Source organism: Pristis pectinata, chromosome 9 (genome assembly GCF_009764475.1).
Source record: "Pristis pectinata isolate sPriPec2 chromosome 9, sPriPec2.1.pri, whole genome shotgun sequence".
NCBI lineage: Eukaryota > Metazoa > Chordata > Chondrichthyes > Rhinopristiformes > Pristidae > Pristis > Pristis pectinata.
In genome coordinates this window covers 18,586,789-18,607,869 of record NC_067413.1, presented here as the reverse complement: position 1 = coordinate 18,607,869, position 21,081 = coordinate 18,586,789, and the positions used below count along the sequence as shown (strand labels likewise).

The following is a 21,081-nucleotide window of genomic DNA, read 5'->3' as shown; positions in this document are numbered from 1 at the left end:
AGGTTGTGCTCAGCTTTCTTACCCGAGCTAGGGGTGACAGGATTTTATAACTGACCTCAGTGTCTCAGAGAGATAAATAGCTGGCCAGAATACCCAAGACCATTTGCATGTTTGAACGATGGGTATCAACAGGAACAGCTTAGTCGTCACGCTATCTCCAAACAGCCTGTTAACATTCACCGTGCTCATGTATGAAAAACTGTCCATTCCACCCACCTTTGGATCAAAGGACAATCGGTGTCTATGAAATAATATTCGAGCAAGTTGTTCGATTGCAGACAAGGATGATGAGGGAAGGAATTAGCAGATAATGGGGAAACTGTTAACACGTAGTCTTTAAGATACAGTAGATTAAGATGTATTCACTTGTACCAGAAAATTTTCTGTGGGTGCAATTTTCTTTCTTCCTCAGAAGCCCATGAACATCATCACCAATGCAAACTTTGCTACCACAACTATCACCAGTATAGTTGGTTGAGGACAATTTCAAATCACAGAAGTTTCCAAAAAGCAAGCTGCAACTTTCTCATTTTAATTCAACTTTAGTGAACAAGAAAAAAAGGTTGTTAATCTCAAATTAATCTCATTCTTTAATGGTTTCAATGGTGTTAGATTTGACTTCCAATCACATGAGATTGGTGATTATACAGAACAGTACACTATAACTGATCTTGAAATTAAAATACTCAAGAATCAAATAATTTTAACCCCGGAGTAGATGACCCTCCATAAACATAGAATCAGACATCACCGAAATAGATCATTCGGCACACTAGGTCCACACTGACCTTCAAGCACCTAACTACACTAATCCCATTTTATTCTCCCCAGATTTCCATCAACACCCCCCTGCCACACCTGATTCTACCACAGATCTAGACACTGGGGACAGTTTACAATGGCAATTTAGAATTACCAACCCATTCATCTTCAGTGATGTGGGAGGAAACCAGAAGACCCAAAAGAAACCCACAAAGTCACAGGAAAAACATGTAAACTCCACACAGATAGCACCTGAGGTCAGGATTGAACCCAGGTCTCTAAAGCTGTGAGGGAGCAGCTCTACAAGCTGTTCCACTGTGCCACCTCTGAAGCATAGACCAGGTATTCAATCAATGGATAGTCAGTGATACACTGAAGTAAAATGAAGCATTCAAAACAGTTTTTGCACTCTGAACTATTACAGATATGAGAGCTGATATAAGATTAAATATAGATGATAAGATACAAAATTAAAGAGCTAAACATTTCATTTGAATGATTTACTCAGAACATATTATGGATATTTTGTTGAAGAAGTGGATGTAATTCAATAGCTGAGCAGCATTTGTTCACAAGACCGTTTAAGACCAGGAAGGCTGAACATACAGTTTTGCTCCTGCAATGAATAAATCCAGTCACATTGGAGACTGGATTCACTAAATCAATGTTTGCACCCCTGAAATAAAGGGGGCATTGTGTGTGTTAGATGAGAAGTGAAGGCAAGACAGAGTATGACAGTGAAGCCTTTACCCCGCTATTCAAATCCTCTTAATGATCCGTCTACCAACCCTGAAAGTCTGAGGTCACACATGAAATAGGGCTTCCCTGGTATGGATTACTTTGGATGAAATTAAAACCAATCTAGAAATAAAATTCATGAAATGCCCCAAAGATAGCAATAAAAACAAACTTATCGAAGACTGGGCACTGTAGTAGAAATGTTAGCTTTATAAAAGGTTTTTAATATCTAATTTATTATTTTCATACATTTGTCACAATGTAAATATTAATGGGACAAATTGTGCTTCATTTCTGTGAAGGGTAATGGGAATTGTAATCTTAAAAGGTACAAAGTCACATTTATTAGAAAGCAAGTTATAGTATAATTAATAGACATGGCCAAGGAGCAACTGGTACTACAGTGAATTCCACAATTTTATTTGATTTATTGTAAATAGGTATAATTTAATAACAGTCATAAGGCTCAAAAAGAATCAGATTTATTATTACTAATTTGTATGTCATGAAATTTATTGTTTTGCAGCAGCAATACAGTACAAAGACATAAAATTACTATAAATTACAAAATAAATAAATAGTGCAAAAAAAAAATGAGATAACGAGCCACAATAAGCTCATGTACATCTTGTTTAACTTACCCACTCAGTAGATGATGATATTGCTACAATTGTCATTATTTAATGCCTAAACCTCAAACCAAGCTTCAGAAACAGCTTCTTCTCCTCGGCCATCAGATTTTTGAACAGTCCATGAATGCCACCTCGTCACTATATTTATTTATTTTTGTTAGTGATTTTATATCTTTGCACTGTACTGCTGCCACCAAACAACAAATTTCTTGTCATACAAGTCAGTGATAATAAATCTGATTCTGATTTCTAATTCTGGGGTACAACTTCTTTAATGGTCAGTAAAGAACAAACCACATTGTGCTGGTTATGGAATCAAAATATGGCTGAGTAGGTAGATACTGTAGATTTCATTCCTCGAGAGCTTTATTAAACCAGTTATTTTTATGACAACCCAGCAGTTTATGGTCATTATTAAATATATTAATTTTTATTCCAGATTTGATCTAGTTAGTTGAATTTAAACACTGCTACAATGAATTTTGAACTCATTTTTTCTATCATCAGTCTAAATTTCTGGATTGCTGGTACATAAAGTTAATACTGTGCTACTATACATAGTGCAATGGGATTTGCTATACTGCAAGACGTCCTTTCCACAGACTTGAAGTTACTCATCATCAGGATTGTTTCCTAGCTTACACCACTTCTCGGAATATAATCATTTCATTACATTATCTACGCCTTAACTTCTTTTCCTCAAAATACATAACTGAAACCAGTGGTCCAATTTAACAACTCAAGGGCATACAGCTGTTTTTCACTGTTTCTAATTCCACATCAATTTTCTCCCTTTCTGGTTTAATCCTGGATTCTCATAATCTCACTCCTATGCGACTGCCCAGATGAATGAAGCTGTGCAAATATTAAAATCAATACCACTTGGCCTTGGAGCCTCCCAAAACCAACCTCACTGATTAACCATCTTCCCACCTGCCGGGCTATCTGTGAATCGTCTAGACCAACAAGATGTTGATGTATCAAAACATGTAACTGCTGTGCCAGGCTGCCTGGGTACCAAGTTCTAAACAGTTCCACCATTCTTTACTTAAGATCTACCAATGGGTCTGTATCTGTACTTGCTAAAGCCCTGAAAAACATTCTAAAACTTCCTGATATAATTTGCTGCAGAAGTCAAACTATTGTCAAGTACATTTTTTTGTTATCCAGTGCCCCAGTCTGTCCACCAAAGAAGACTATTAACACTTTACCCTTCAAGATTGTATTTCACATTCGTTCAGCCCTGATAAATTAGTTAAAAATTTTTTAAAAACTGATATTTTCTTATTCAGAGCTGGACATGAATTTTCCGTTAAGAACAATCAGAAAGTACATTAGGGAGATTTAAAGCTAAGTTGGAATTCTATTAAACAGTTTGTCACTGTGACACAGATCTGTAGCCAAATGAAAACCTATTTTACCACAATAAGCCAAAATTAGCAACTGCTCAATTTGTCCTTTTTGTGTCCAGCCTGGCACACTGAGAATAAAAATATTATAAAGTAAAGCAGTGAAATAACTAGAGCAGGAAGAAAAATACCTCTGAACTTCATCAAGTGGACTAACAAGTCCTAATAATGTAAGAAAGGAGAACCAGCAGACTCTCAAAAGCCTGCTTCATCATTTGACAACATCATGGCAAATCTACCTTTAACACTCTACCATCTAATATCCGTCGACTTCCCTGGATTCTAAAAATCTATCAATTTTTGCTTTGACATACTCAACATATGTACTTCCTTTGAAAAAGAAAATTCCACTGATTCACAACCTGGATGAAGAAATCCCACGAGATCTCAACTCCTTATCCTGAGATTATGTCTCCTAGTTTTGCACCCTCCAATCAAACGAAACAACCGTCAGCATACGTTCCTTCAGAATCTTATGGTTTAATGATATCACTTCTAATTTACTAAACTTCAGATCATTCTCATTCTCTCAACCCTTCTCGATTCATGGAACGAAAAGGTTGTCCAATCTAATAAACCTTTCTTGCTCTGCTTACAAGACATGTATATCCTTCCTTAGACAAGACCACCCAAACTGTACACATCGTCCTAGGTATGCTCTCCCCAGAACCCGGTGCAATCAAAGCAAACCTTCCTAACTCTGACCCCTTTTCAATAAAGGCCAACACGCCACTGCCTTCCCAATTACTTGCATAAACTGCAATTCAACTTTTTGTGGTTCATGTGTTAGGACACCTATATTTTAACAACTGTTCTACATTTATTTTTTTTCAAACCCTCAGATTTGCTCACATTTGCTGTTTTCTGCCCTATGCAGTTAACCCACCTGTATCATTTAGTCTTCTCCTCACAGCTTACTTTCCCACCTAGCTGCATCGCCAGAAAACTTGTATATACACACAACTGGTACATTAACCTGTCGTTAGTATAGATTGCAAGCAGCTGAGATTCAATCCATGATCTTCTTATCACCCCAGTAACTACAGCTTGCCAAACTGAAAATTAACTGTTTATTCCTACTCTGCTTTTTGTCCATGAACCAATCTTCTATCCATGCATATATATCACCCATTCACCGTGAACCCTTGCCTTGTACAAACATGGTGCATGGAAGCAGGCCAGTTATAAAGGAATCTGCTAATTTATGACAGAAAATTTGAAAAAAAAAGCACTACTCCCTCTGGCCCAATGTTCCTTTTTTAAGTGAGCTGAGAAACTATTCTCAGGACTCTGTTACTTCACTGGGTAACATCCACCCTTGGTTAAGTCTGTCTTCCTCTCAGTACCCTTTAATGTAGCAACCTAACTTACATCAGAAATGGACAGAAGGTGCAGACCTCCTGTTCTGTAAAAAAGATTTGATCTTGTGGATATATTTTGGAAAACCATCTAAATAATTGGAATGTCAGTTCAAAGTGCACTGCATTTTCCCAGAAATTCAATGGCATTGCACTTTTCTTTTTAAACCTAAGGGATGTCTTTGGATCATTGCAGAGAAATTCACCCAAATTATTCTGCAAGCATCTGAACAACTAGGTTTTAAGAACAGTTGACTTAACTAGGTCCCCACTCAATCCATCAGGATGCATGACCCACCACAGGACCAGCCACCCTCAGTGCCATGATGTAATACCCTCCTCTTACTAGACCCATCCTGCAGACTGCTACCCCTTATGCTCCAATTAGTCTTCAATCACTGAACCTGTAAAGTCAGTCCTGAGCACTGCATTTACCTTTGCCAATCATAGTGTGTGTAGGAAGATCAGCTTTGTCATGCCCAAAACTTTAGCCTCTAGCCTGGGCTCACGTGCAGTGGCCATTTAGCACACCTTTAATAACTCACTACAATTTGTAGACCACTTTGCTTTGTTATACACATCTTCCTCCAGCACATAAAGCAGCAGCTGTATAACCACACAAAAAAAAGCATGATTAATCTTATTGAACCCGGGGGTCACTAACTCAATTGATCTTTCAGCTGTTCTAAAAATTACAGTCTTTTAGGCCATGAAACAGCCATTAGTTATGTTATCACTAACGCTGAAAATATACAAAAAAGCTTATTTTAATTCATTCAAAATAACTAAAAATTAATTTTAAAATTCCATTGAATTTTGTACATCATCTTTTCCACGACAGTATATAAAAATATAACCAAATTCCGACAGCTTCTGGACTGAAATCACAATCAAATTCCCATGCTATAACAATAAAAAATTCCCTCAATAAACTTTGTTATATCACTATCTGCTCATATTTGGCTCAAGACTATTTTATCGTTTTCTTTTTGTTTACCTACTCTCAAAAAAATAAATTGATGTAAAACCTTTCTATTTTAGGAAATAAGCCTGGCTATCAAGCCAATCCGGGTTAGATAGGTAAAATGCAAAAGAAGGCCTTCTCTGCACTGTCCCGATGTTGCTTCTTTTTTACGTCAGCACACAGCATCACCAGCCTCCGACACGAGCCATCATTCAGACCAAGAACTTAGTTCCATATTGGAAGTCCACATCTAGTGACATCTGGGTTTAGAGTTTTTAAACTGATTTAATAGACAACCTCTAATGCCAAAGAGAGAAGATTCTTTTCAAACAGAATTAATTTCAATCATATTCCCAGAGGGAAAGAATATTGACCCAGTACGATATAGTATTATGACTCCCTTATTTCCTAATATTGAAAATAAATATCAGATTGATATCATAATGTTTGGTCAAAAAAAATGGAATCAACTTCTAAGCTCAGGAATGATATGCCAAATTTCCACAATATTTCTTTACCAAAAAGAATGGAACTAACATAATGAAAATCATTAGAACTATGCATCGGAACTGATTGGAGGACTGCTTGTTCATCTTCCAGCTATGGAACATCATATTGCAAAATCCAATGAACAGCTATTAGGGTGAAAAAGATATACCTGCCTTGACATTTGTGTGGCATGAGTTTGCCAGCTTGAATCCTGGGTTGTCCTATCAGGAGATCAGGGAAGACAGGTGTTTAGACAAGTGAGAGGTAATCTCTTTGAGATTCTGAGAGGGACTGGTGGATTAGGTATGGAAAGATAGTTAAGGCTAGAGAATCTGCAACTGGGAAGTACGGCCTCAGGGTAAGAGATGCGGAGTTTACAGCCAAAATGAGGAGAAATGTCCCTACCATTGGGGTTTGTGGATTATATATATTCAAGACTGAGATGGACAGATTTTTGGACACTCAGAAAATCAAGGGATTTTGGATCAAGCAGGAGAGTGGAAGAGATATAGTATCAGCCATGCCAGAGCAGATCTGAGAAGCCAGACAATCTCCTCCTGCTCCTATTTCTTCTTACATTACCTAAGACAGACATGAAATATTTTTGAAAGAGGAGGGGAAAGACGTCTAAAACAGTTCAAAAAAATAATTAAAGAAAGTGACTTAGAAAATTTTTTGAAAAACTTATAAGGCAGTAACTAAGTTAAATTCTTTTTAATGACCTCTTTAGTCCCCCAAATCAATGCTGCATCAAGTCGATCACTTCTTAAGGATTGGATCAAAAGCTGGAAATTATTACAGGACCTGTGACTGCACATCAGCCAATATGTAACTATTTGTTTATAGCTGCAATTCAGATAATTAAAATAGCGAAATTGTTTATCATTACCTCCAGACAGATACATAAATTATTATTAACAACAGGAGAGTCAATGAGGAAACTCCACAACCAACGATCAGAGTGACTGAAGGTAGAATCACTTTGTCCATGTTCTAGGAGAAAGTCAGAGAAAGCAAATTGTTAGATATCATGGCTATCAGTGAAACTTTTCACACAATGATTTAGCACTAACATATTTTAAACCAAGGCAGACTTATTCTTCCATACTAATTTTCATGATTTATTTGAGACAATCATTTCTGTTTAATATTTTATACTTTATGTCATAACTTGTCCATCAAGCTAGGTGTTGCAAAGAATCTTTGTGATATTTCTCCAGAATAGAGTCATAGAGTCATATAGCATAGAAATGGATCCTTTAGCCCGTCATGCCCACGTCAACCTTTATTGCAACCCCCCCCCCCCCATATCTGCACTAATCCCATTTACCCACATTAGAACCACATCCTTCCACGCGTTGCCTATTTAAGCGTCTGTCTAAATACCATTTAGACAGAGTAATTGTATCTGATTCCACCACCAGCTCCGGCAGCACATTCCACATCTCAACCATTCTCTATGTAAAAACTTACCCCAAAGATCTGCTTTAAACCTCCTTCTTCTCATCTTAAATGACTGTCCTCTTGTTTTTGATTCTCTTACCATGGGAAAAAGATTTTGACGATCTATGCTTCTCGTAATTTTGTATATCGCTATCAGGTCACCCTCAGCCTCCTTCATCCAGGGGAAACAAGCCCAGCCTATGCAATCTCTCCCCATAACTAAAGTGCTCCAATCCAGGCATCATCCTGGTGAATATCCTCTGCACTCTCTCCAGTATAATCAATACTTAAAGTTTCCTTTAAAGATGTTGCACGATGTAGAGTTTTTAGACAGGTTTGGTTCCTGAAACATGAAGGAAGCATTGACATTCATTGATGATTAATGTTCTAAATGGAAGCTTGCCAACAAACCAAATTCTGTTCTTTTTATGCAGTTTAATGGCTTTTCCTCAAGGCAGTGACTCATGCCCATAGCCTCACAATGACATTGCCTTTTAGTCTAGTTCATGTCTCCAGGGTATTCAACTGTCAAATGTGTCACCACAAGGTCTGATCTGCTTGCTTCCAATATTCACACAAGTGCATTTTCCACCATCAGCTGAATTAGACTCAAGGATCTCAGCTGACTTTTTGTTCGGGTGATGTGGTTAACTGTAGTCCCCCAAACGCCTCTCTAGCTGAGGTCAAACTTATTCAACACTCTTAAAATCCCAACTACATACTGTCATCATTTGGAAACATTAACCCTAGATCACTAACCCTAACTCAATTCAACATAGGCAGGAAGGGAAAATCCATCAGGAATCTGCATATTCTTGTGGGCATATTCCAAGTATCAGCGGACAAATTTGAAGTTGTAGGAAAGATTGCTTTATCAAAAATGGAATTGATAATCTGATAGCAGATAAAATGACTATATAACGGCCTGATCAATATGATATAAATCTACATCCATTAGCAAACATAATAAAAACCTTACATCTCTAGATTCTTCCTGTCAGTTTTTAAATTATGTTCTTACATGCACATTCACTTAACACATGTGCATTTGTGCCTTCCCCACCACCTTAGTCCCATCTGCACCTCCACCTTTAATGTGGGTGCTACAGTGCCAACATTATGAAAGTTGTATACTTAGAGTATGACAATGATAAATTTGGCAGAGGAAATTATAATTGAGATATAAAAATAAGGATATGATGACCAACTTTATAATAGATACTGATTACTTTGTCAATGCATCCTGATGCGACTGTCTCCCATTCTTGAACTTTGCTTCATCTAGAGCCTGCTCTCGGTCTAATTTCTGTCTAATTCATTCAATTGCATAAAAGTAAACTCTTGTGTAAAATACCCATCATATTTTTGATGTTACACACTCTGTTACAATGAAAACCATGTTAAGAAAAGAATGCAATTTAGTCATAGTCTAAACTCTAATACTTAAAAGCAGCTGAGTGACGTCAGCAGGGTTGTGTGCATTTGCAATTTCTCGGATTTCGGGGGTGACATTTAAAAGTGCAGGCAGATTTGCAGCTAAACCTCACATCATATTTCAGACTGTAGACTACCCATGGGAGATTCTTGACTTATTTGGCATTCATCAAAGGTCATTCTATCTTTCCAAGACAGTGAAACAGGAGAAGGAAGGCAAGGGTTAATTAATAACTAGGGGACGAATGACTGGAATTCCAGCTCTGGTCAACAAGTTGTTCCCTGCACCTGAAATTCAGTTCTATTGCAGTCAAATTGTCTCTGAAATTCAGATGTAGAATACAACTCAGTATAGACTCCACTCAGGCGGCATCCATCATTAAGGACCCTCATCACCCAGGATATGCCCTCTTCATGTTACTACCATCGGGGAGGGGGTACAGGAGGCTGAAGACCCACACTCAATGTTTCAAGAACAGCTTCTTCCCCTCCACCATCAGATTTCCGAATGGTCCATGAACCTATGAACACTACCTCGTTATTCCTCTTTTGCACTATTTATTTAGTTTTGTAACTTATAAAAATTTTTGATGTCTTTATGTATTGCACTGTACTTCTGCCACAAAACAACAAATTTCAAGACATATGTCAGTGATAATAAACGTGATTCTGATTCAGGTAGATACTTGCTGGTCAGCACAGGCAGGGTGGCTGACAGACCTGATTCTGCACTGTGCATCTCTGTGACTCAATAACTTGTTGACCAGGATCAGAATTCCTGGTCAACAAGTTGTATTCTGCATCTGAAATGAATTTTGGAGGAGTACTGACACTGCTACATAGCGTCTTTAGTGCTACCAATGGAGAATGATTTGTTCGGGTACAAGTAATTTTTGTTTTCATGGAATGGTATATTTTTCCTTTATATTTATAATGTTGGATGGACTTCTTGCAATTTTTGTCTCTAAAATCAGTCACCATATTGAAAGTGAAGACAATGGTTCCTGTGTGCATGTTGAAAGATGGTTGCAAATCTCAATGCTCATTTTTCTGATATCTTGCTTTGAGTTGATGAGGTTGAGAAAACTGCCCATCAGTCCCCGATATGCACTTTAAGATATCACTGCCATTTACTTTAACAGCCTACTAAAAGGAGTAGCTAAATAAATGGTATGTTTTCAAGCAATTTTCTGAAGATGATTTCTGCTTCACATTTACCATTCAAGTGAAAGCCCACTTGATTATTAACGTTACAATTGCAACAGAAGTAACATATGTCATAAACATTTTTGTGATTATTACTCTACACAGTAGTAATGCACAAATATAAATTTTGTATCAATTTGAAAGGGAAGATATGTAGTAATGGTTTCAAAGCTAATATTTGCCAAATTGCATCTAATTATTCTAAAAGCAAATAAAGCTGGTCCCCTAGCAAAGATTAAATGTATTTGATTCTCATTTGCATAAATAATGACTAAACCGAACACAAGTTCCACCTGGTAATAACGCAAGCTGCTCAGAAGTATGCATTTTATTGATGCCTTGGTGTTGATTATACTTCACATGAAAATCACCTCACAATGTAAGATACGTAATACAACTGAGAGCCAAGCTGAATATAAAAATTATGGAGAAGATCCAAAAAAGGGAATCAAGTCATGGAGTTGTACAGCACAGAGAAAGGCCCTACAACCCAATACATTCATGGTGATCATTTTGCCCATCTGCACTGTTCCCACTTACCTGCATTAGGTCTGTATTGCTTTGCCTATTTAAGTGTAGTAACAGCAAAGAAAGAGAGTATTATATTGGGTTGGAAACTAACATGAAACCCAAACAAATGTCGTAAAGATATGAAAGGTGATTGTAGGAAGGATGGGGGCAACTAGGGATCAATAAGAAAATATCCTGATGGTGGAAGAGGACATGGCTGGGATATTGAATGAGTAGCTTTCAAGAAACTTAATTTAAGAGACTCCTGCCAATGCTGCAGTAAGAAAGGTGGGATAAAAATTGATAAGGGGGGAGGTATCTAAAAGTGGGCAGTCTTCAGAACAAAAAAGCCATCTCATCCAGATATGATGGAAGTTTACGGTGTGATGTAAGGGTTTTGACTGCGGCTGGATCCACAAACTCCTTAGATAAGAGGGTGGTGATAAAATATTGGTGGAGCAATTGGAGTGCAGATGTTATCTCCCTGTTTAAAATAGGGAAGGAACAATAAACATTCAACAACAGATCAATCAACTTTACATCAGTGATAAGGAAACTAAATTTTAAGTGGCAATTGCAATGGAATGATATTATTTGGAAAACCACAAAGTAATAAAAGGAAAGTCAGTGCAGAGTTGTCAGAAGGAAAATTATACTTAACTAAATTGAGTTCTCTGATAAAGTAATGGAGATGGTTAATGAGGGGAGTGCAGTTGACATTATGCAAATAGATTATTAAAGGTATGTGACAAAATCCCGTATAATAACCTTGTTAGCAAAACAGGAGCCCACAGGACGTTGAGAAATAATAAGGACGATAGGAAAATAATTTCAAAAATACTTTGACAGACTGGTGTAATGGCTGGCTACATTGCAGAAAAAATGGTTTGAAGAAGGAGGACAGGAAATATATACTAGATGACACAATCTGAAATGGGGCAGGCAGATCTGCAGGTGGATGTACACAAAGCTTAGAAGATGACAAGACATTGAGAAGTCTTTATCAACAGAATCACAAGCCTAGAATTTATGCCTGGTTTTCTTTGTGGAAGTCATACAAAAATAACTTTGGGCGCAATTCGTTTTAGTATGGCAGATGGAGACAAAATGGACTGCAGATCCTGGAATCTGGAGCAAAAAAAATTAGCTGCTGAAGGAACTCAGCAGGTCAAGCAGCATCTGTGGAGGGAAATGGACAGTAAACATTTCAGGTCGAGACCATATATCTGGACCGAAAGCTAGAGGGGAGATAGCAAGTATAAAGAAGTGAGGGGGAGGGATGATGTAAAAGCTGGCAAGTGATAGGTGGATGGAGGTGAGGAGGGGTTAATTGGCAGATGAGAGTCAGGTGGGGGATGGAAGGATGGATATAGCAACAGAGGCTGGAAGGTGACAGGAGGAGGCAACAAAGGGCTTCAGATGATGGAATCTTTTAGGAAAGGAAGGTGGAGCATGGAACCAAATAAGGAAGGTAGGATGGACAGATAGGAATAGTCGGGGGGGCGGGATGAGGACACTGTGGGAGGAGTGTGTGGGTGTTGGGCAGATGAAATAGGTGGGAGAGGGGAAAGAAACTGGGTGGTGTGGGTGGTGTGGGTGGTGTGGGTGGGTGGAGGAAGGGGGGGTGGTGTTAGAAAGAAGGGCATGTGTGAGAGGACTAGGGCAGATCAGAAGGGGAGAGAGAGAGACAGTGGGGGAGCAAATTACCTGAAACTGGAGAATTTAATTTTCATGCCACTGGGTTATAGATTACCCAGGTGGAATATGAACCGCTGTTCCTCTAGTTTGCGTTTGGCCTCACCCTGGTAGTCCAGCACATGTTTTATTGCCATCATTCACACACATAATTTTTCCATCAGAGTACATATGAACAATCAAGTCAGGAACAGATCTGGGCTGCTTGGAAAATTAAGCTTGCTCCATCATTCACTGATAAAATAGCCAATCCAGGAGTAAACTCAACACAGCATTCATGCCCACCAACAGAAACCTTTCACTCCCTTGCTTATTAAGAATCTATGCACCTCTGCCTTAAAAATATTCAAAACCTCTGCTTTCACTACCTTTTAACGAAGAGAATTCCAAATACTCACGACCCTCTGAGAGAAAAAAAATGTCTCCTCATCTCTAAAATGGGTGGCCCCTTATTTTTAACCAGTGACTTAGTTCTAATGCTCCCACAAGAAGAAACACCCTCTCCACGTCAACCCTCGGGATCTTATATGTTTGGATCAATGTGAATTCTCTGAGCTTGGTTTTTAACTCCCAGCAAAATAAGGAGAAAACTTATTGCCTTTGACTTCAAGTTAATTATCAGTACAAAAAACTTAAGCTGAACACTTTAAATCAATTCCACCCAATATTGGGTAATCCTACCCAACACCCAAAAGGCAACATCTATTGTCAAAGATCCCCACCATCTGAGCCATGCCATCTATTCGCAGCTACCATCAGGCAGGAGGTATAGAAGCCTGAAGTCCCACACCACCAGGTTCAAGAACAGCTCCTTCCCTTCAACCATTCAGTTCTTGAACCAACCAGCAAAACCCTCATCACTACAGTTTAGCAACATCATGACCATTTTGATCATTTTGCAGTAAAATGGACATTTTTTTTGTTCTAAATGTGTTCTTTCTTGTAACAATTGTGTAAAATTTATGTTTAATTCATGTTTTTTCTTGTGAATGCTGCTTATATGATGCTATGTGCCTGTGTTGCTGCTGCAAATAAGTTTTTCATTGCACCTGTGCATACATGTGCTTGTGCATATGACAATAAACTCGACTTTGACTTTGATTATTTTAATATCCCTGTCCATGCCCCACTGACGTGCAGAGAAAGACCACGTTCAGGTAGTTGGGGGGGGGGGGGGCGGGGGGTGAGTGTCTATTTTCATGTTTCTGCTCTTACAATCCCTGTCAGCCCCTACAGTTTTCTATTTCAATGTCATGTCACTTCTTTTCAACCTCCCTAAATCACATGCTTCTCAATCTCCTATGTCTGGATGTCATATGTCTTCCTTTGGTGCTGAAGCTTGCAAATATAACTAAATAATAGTTCAGTTCACAAAAAAAATTTCCTTGTCTTCACAATACTAAACTGGAATCATCACATTCTCCACTCTTTACAAATTATTTTATTCACATTCATTACACCATAATTGATGCACCAACTCTGTCAGACTCAAATTATATTCTAATTCAATGGAAATTTACATGGGTCTTCAACTCTTGTTTGGTAACAATAAAAGATGTCAACAATAATCATCTTCAAAAACAACTGAGTCTCAGAAAAATAGATGGAGGCCTAATTACTTAGATTACAAGTTTTGAGCAGACAGGTCAGATTTCAATATAATTAAACAAATGATCAAAATGCAAGATGCTAAAAATTAATTTTTGTAACATTAGTAACAGGAACACACTATGTTTGTATATGATCATAGGCGGCACGGTAGCGTGGCAGTTAGCGTGACGCTATTACAGCGCCAGCGATCGGGGTTCAATTCCCGCCGTGTCTGTGTGGGTTTCCTCCGGGTGCTCCAGTTGCCTCCCACATTATAAAGACGTACGGGTAGGTTAACATAGGTTTAAATAGGCGGTGCAAGCTCGTTGGGCCGGAAGGGCCTGTTAAAACTGTATTTATACAGCATGGTAAAGTTTTTTTTAAATTCTGCAATGCTGAAAGAGCATTGACCCACTTAAAATAAATCATTATGATAATTGTAAATAGAATATCACATCAAAGTGTTCTGTTATCTACAGGCATTTCAAGCACAAGATATCTCAAGCTATTCGAAAATATATATTGTCTTAATGGACAGTTTAAAGAGATAGATCTCATTTTTATGCAAGTTTTCAGACCAGTTCAGTATCAAATAGTCAATGAAAATGCCACAAAGAATTCTTCTTCATGTTTGTGCCAGAGCAAATGCCTGATGTGCTACAGCATGAATTATTGTAACTTAAAGATGAGGACTATCTTAGAGACAACTTAATGTTCTATGAAGTCAGTGGTGCCACTTCAATACCATCGCTTTACCAATCTATTTACAAAGGTTACGAAAATGTCTCTTTTTGTGCTCCTCAGGGCAAGGATATTAGCACTGAAAAATGGAATACCAATTCCAGCACGTCAGCATAAAACACTGTCGGAATGGCTATGGTGAAATGCAAAGTGAAGCTGCTCCTAAACAGTCTTAACAATTAGCCTTCCTCCATCATGGGGAAAAATAGCCCCAATCTGGTATTGTTTTTCCTCATTTCCTACAGCAGCCATCTTGTGATCTCACTGTGTTTCTTTGCCAATCTAATACCAGTTATTCTGAAAACCTGAACATGTTTCTGCAATACCAGTAGGCAGAAGCCTTCACATCACTGTAGGTTTGCTTTGATACCAGGCCAAGTTAGTTGACAAAAATGACTTGATTAGCAGCACCAGCTGGTATTGTACAAATACAGAACGGTACATGACAGAATGATACATTTAGCCTGTAATCCCTGTGCCAGATCTTTGAAACAGCAATTAAATCAATCCCAATCGCCTGCACATTCCCAAATGTCTGGAAATTGTCCCCACTTCAAGTAATCACACAATTGACTTCTGAAAGTTATTAATAAATTGGCTTTTAGGCAGGGCATTCCAGGTTATAACGTGTTCTGTAAAAAAAATCTTTATCTTGTCTCTGGTTCCTTAGTCAGTTACCTGAAAATTGTTTCATCTGCTTCCCGACCTTTCTGCTACAAAAACCCTTCATGATTCTGAACATTATTATCAATTCTTCCCTTAACCTTTTTTCTGCTGCAACCAAGGTTTCTCAGTTTGTAGAAGTAATTGAAGTTCGACATCCCAAATACCATTCCAGCAAATTCCTTCAGCGCCCTCCCTTAAGACTGGGGGCCTAGCCAGTGATTGATCAGGCTTTATTAAATCCCCCAAAAAATTATGTACTTTAATAACAACCTTCTTGATTTGCTACTATTTTCATTTAAACATAACATGGATCTCTCTGTTCCACTAATACTGCACCATTTAAATTCTACTGCGTGCTAAAAACTCCTTCAACCAAAAGGCCTCACCTCACACCCTTTACATTCAGTTCCATTTGTCATAAATCTGAACTTTTCACAACTCCTGACAATGTAACATTTGAGAAATGTATTGAAGAGCTAATTCCTTACAATACCAATAATACGCGGGTCTTATTTTAAACTGTAACACGGTAGCACTTCCTGAAAAATATAAGAGGCAAAAAAAAACCACAGGTACAGTCAAAGCACTAAGCAGATTTTATTTGTGCAGCGTAATGGCTCTGCATTTGTGTGCGTGCTTTATGGAAAATAAACATAAATAGACCACATGGAAACAGATCCTTCACCCTCCCCCCAACCACCAAGCACCCATTTACACTAATCTCACACCATTCTCATTTTATTCTGCTCACATATCCATAAGCTTCCCCAGATTCTACCAACCCCCACACACACTACGGGCAACTTACAGCAGCCAATTAACCCACCAACCTGAATGTCTTTGGGATGTGGGAGAAAACCCATTCCCCTGGAGGAATGTGGTCACAGGAAGAACATGCAGACTCCACAGAGACAGCATGGAAAGTCAGAATCGAGCCCAGGCGACTGGTGCTGTGGGGCAGCAGCTCTAGAAGCTGCATCTCTGTGCCACCCCATGGCTTTAATTTTTGCCTTCCTATTTTTAAAAAAGGCTGCTCTTCTTAAACTGCAAAAGTGTTGGAATTTCAGCTCAGCCGCCTAACTTCTCAGGAGTAACTCATGCTACCACTTACAATCCCCTGAACAAAAAAGTTCATCAATTTGACTATTTAGCAGGATAATCAGAGAGGAGTGATCAAAACCAAGCTGAAGAAGGCAAGGAGTCTGCCTGCCACAAAGGGCCAGCACTCATTCCCAATATTTTCATCAATTAGCATCTCTGGGCCTTTTTTCCTATCTCAGGATGTTGTCAGGGAACATGAAAATTTTCTACGTTTCTTCACTGTTGATCTAATGATTTTCTGATTTTGTGCAGAAGTAGAATGAGCCAACTCCTTTTAGAATTAAATTCACTTTTTAAATTAAATTTTATTTACAGTGTGGTAACAGGCCCTTTCAGCCCAATGAGTCTGCGCCGCCCATTTTAAACCCCAAATAAACCTACCCGTATGTCTTTAGAATGTGGGAGGGTGTATATAGTTAACACCCAAGTGGCTCTACAGCACTCTCAATTACTGATCAGGTTAGTTTTTGAGTACATAGTCTGGAAAGACATTTCAACAGAGTACCTCAGAAGTGCTGCATGGTCTGAAGTGCTGACTTCTGGATGAAACACAGGTAGTCTTTGCCTTGTCAGATGGGCATTAAAGATTCCAAGGTACTGAATAAATATGAGCATGAAGTACTCCTGATGTCCTGCACAGAACTTATCGTTCAGTGAAAAACACCTCAACAGAATTAATTGATCATTTATCTTTTCTGGTGGTTTTAAGACTTTCCTTTGAGCAGATTGGCTCCTATGTTCCAATTCCTCGCAATAATGCTTGGAAAAAGAATATTTTGCAAGGTGTAAAACTGAAATCATAACTAGAAAATGTTATAAATACAGAGGCTGGAAAGCACCAAGTGCAAAGAGAAAAGGAATTAGTGCTTCAGGTCAATGACCTTGATCCATCTGAAATGTCACACTCCGTTTGTCTCTCCAGTTATGCTGAATGACCCCCTGACTACTTCCAGCATTTTCTGTTTTTCGGCAAGAATAAGTAATTGGCTGTGAAGCAGTTCTGGATTTGCCAGGACCGTGAAGAACACAGAATTCTCTGCAATGGGGAAACTGTGTCATGCAGATAAAAATAATGAAAAGATACAGAATTTCACCTTACTTCCAAGCCATCAGGTCAGACAGAAGGACTTAGAGCCACAATTTACGTTTAAATGTGAACAAGAAAAATTGCCATTTATCAAGATCTTGACATGATGAATGTTTTTTGGATGGAATGGCTTCTATCATAGAAAGGAAACCCTTGCATGTACATTGGCCCCAGTGATACTTGTCTTTTGTTGGCAGTTCTGTTGGTAACTGCTTCTAGTGTCCTCTTTGAAGATCATCTCATCAGACATCCACACACACACACACACATTCCAGCACAAAAGTCAGGAACAAGCTGGAGGCCAGATGTTGGCATATTTGACCTCCCCCCCCCCCCCCCCATTGGACTTTGCTGGAGTTGATACTCCATCATAATTCCTTCGTATACAACCCAGAAAACAAAATAAGTGTTTGTCTCATGGGGCAGCTATGAATTGTCAGGGGAGGAAAATAGAATTTGCAGATTTTGTTGTAATAAATGGAGTAATATTATTCTGGGAAATGAAGGATTTGAAGGTTGATGTAGCACCCAAACAAAAAAAGCACCTCCTAGAATTAGCAGCAGGAATAAACCATATAGATGTGATTTAGTAAGGTCATGACTGAAATTCTTACAAGTGTACTTGCAGGGAAAATGATCCTCTGAGGAGTCTACGCCTGGAAATCGTGGTCTCAAAATGAGGGGTAGGCAATTTAGGACTAAGATGAAGAGAAATTTCTTCACTCACAGAAGTGGATGAGTCTTTAGAATTCTCTATCCTGGAGGACAATGAGGCTTAGTCACTGAATGCACTGAAGACAGCAATTGATATATTTCTGAATATTACAGCAATCAAGACATATGGAGATAAGGCAGAACATGGTGTTGGCGAAAATCAGCCCTGATATTGTTGAATGGCAGAACTGCCTCAAGGGGCCTAAAGATTACTACAGTAGTATCAGTAAAGCAGCCAACATAATCAAAGACCCCACCCACCCAGGACATTCTCTCTTCTTATCTCTCCCATTGGGCAGAAGGTACAAAAGCCTGAAAGCAATACCACCAGGCTCAAGGACAGCTTCTATCCTGCTGTTATAAGATTATTGAATAGTCCCCTAGTACAAAAAGATGAACTCTTGACCTCATAATCTACCTTGTAATAACCTTGCACCTTATTGTCTGCCTTATTCTGATCCTATTATTGTTTTCCCTTGTACTACCCCAATGCACTGATGTGAAGAAATGATGGCATGCAAAACGATTTTTTTCACTGTACCTCGATACATCTGACAAAAATAAACCAATTTACCAATTTTAATATTGTTATTTCCCTACCAACTCCACCTTTTTGGCTCATCCGCATTACATCAGAAATCTGCACCAATTGTAGTAACATGGTGCTACTCTCTCCCTGGTGGCCTCCCTGATCATCATTTCTGCACCAACTATATCAAATTGTTCAGATCAAAGATCACAAATCCAAAGAATTAGCTCTATTCCTCTCTCCATGGATACTTGCTAACCAGCTGAGTATTTCCAGCATTTTCTCTTTCACAATAACCATGAGCAGCTTCTTGCAGCTCCATGCCCTCCATGCCCTCCAGTACCTGGAGGTGTTTTGTCCCAGATTCTCATGGCTCCAATATTTTTAATGCATCTACACTGATTGAAACCTTTTCCATTCACAATCAATAACTGCCAAAAGCCAAGTTCTTTGAAACCATAATCTGTCCACAGTTATGGGCCATTTGGGGAAGAAGTAATTAATTGAGTCAAACATACATTTGCTATTAAAATGAATACCCACTACTGCCTATTACACTGCTACATATAAAAAGGAATACTTCAAAGGCTGCAAGTATGGAAACAAACAGCAGATTGGTTGTGGTTAGAAATTCACCCATTAATCTGAGTGAATTGACCTGTAAATAGATCTCAAAATGATCATTATCTTTTCCTCTTGCATATGTTGTCTGACCTGAGCTACATTTCCAGCATTCATCTGCACTGTTCCATATTTTTCCACACATAAAATATGTTTTCTAAATGCAGAAGTTGCCTTTAAACAGCAGAATCACAGTATTCTGCATTCAAAATAACAGATACCAAATGGCAGCATCCACATAAGAAATCCTTATTGCAGATTCAATATTCATCCTTATCTAGTGAATGACAAAGTGATTTTTTTTTCTATTTAAATTAAATCTATAAAATCCTTATTAAGTATAAACCAACTATTGGTATACCTAAATTTGGCATTTTACAATATACAAGTCTCTATATAATAACCATATGGATAACTAGTATAAATTACACAAAATATATGAACACACCAATAAAATTAAGACTTAATTACACCAGAATGTATCTAAGTATACTGATATTAAATAGTATCGATAACATAAATACCAACATTGTATAAAGTGTGAAATTTGTTTGTTTATAAAGCCAAAGAAATAATATCTTTGCTCATGAACTATAACCAATAAATATTCATGTTTCTTAATTTGCATTTTGATTACTATGTAAACAACAATGATTTAATTGTATGATCAGCATGCATCTTGTTCTTAGTGAACATCACATCCACATAATAGGTTAAATGCATTAGCAGTAAGCACCAAAGAAGAAATGCAATAGTTTTATATTGTATGTTGATACTTACATTAACTTAATTGAGAATCAGCCTGTGCTTTTAAACATGTACAGCTGACCACAAAAGTTTTACTTCCCCCAGCTATTCTAATGTATACTGCTTGAAAATTGAACGAGCTTTGTGTCTACCACATGGTGCCAAACTCTCAAATGGTTTCTTCACTGTTCATTTAAACTCAGCAGAAAAGAGAAAAACACACATATGGCACAACATTTGATGAATGTTTATAATTGCACCACTAAGTTTACAGTCCTGGTATAAAATGATATACTTTTAACATCAACATGACAAATTGTATCATAGTCAATTTAAACTAATTATAAGTAAACACTTAATACTGATTTGCAATAGCCCAAATCACATAAAGTATTAATAGTCATGATAACATTAAAGAACATTCAACTGAGAAGATAGTGCAGTCCAATAAGAATTTCATTTTGACAATCAGTTACTATCTAACACAGAAATTTATTGGTTGTCTTGTGTAACGTATGTGTGGTCACACAAGAACTGTAATATTCTGGAAGGCTAAGATCACAAAATATTCCTACATATTTACAGTATGGAGAAAATATATTTGTACTTGACAAAGATTTTTGTGTTTGTATTTGCAACAATTGA

At 38.0% G+C, this 21,081-nt stretch overlaps 1 protein-coding gene across 9 annotated transcripts in view; it reads right to left on the bottom strand.

Annotated features, from left to right (window-relative positions):
- Window positions 1-21,081, bottom strand: part of adgrb1a (adhesion G protein-coupled receptor B1a) — a 410,472-nt gene that overhangs the window by 94,291 nt on the left and 295,100 nt on the right. For all 9 annotated transcript variants that reach the window (XM_052022801.1, XM_052022802.1, XM_052022803.1 and 6 more), the window contains one exon: window positions 7,242-7,345. In XM_052022801.1, the coding sequence (XP_051878761.1) occupies window positions 7,242-7,345 (104 nt within the window). The remainder of the gene's footprint in view (window positions 1-7,241; window positions 7,346-21,081) is intronic.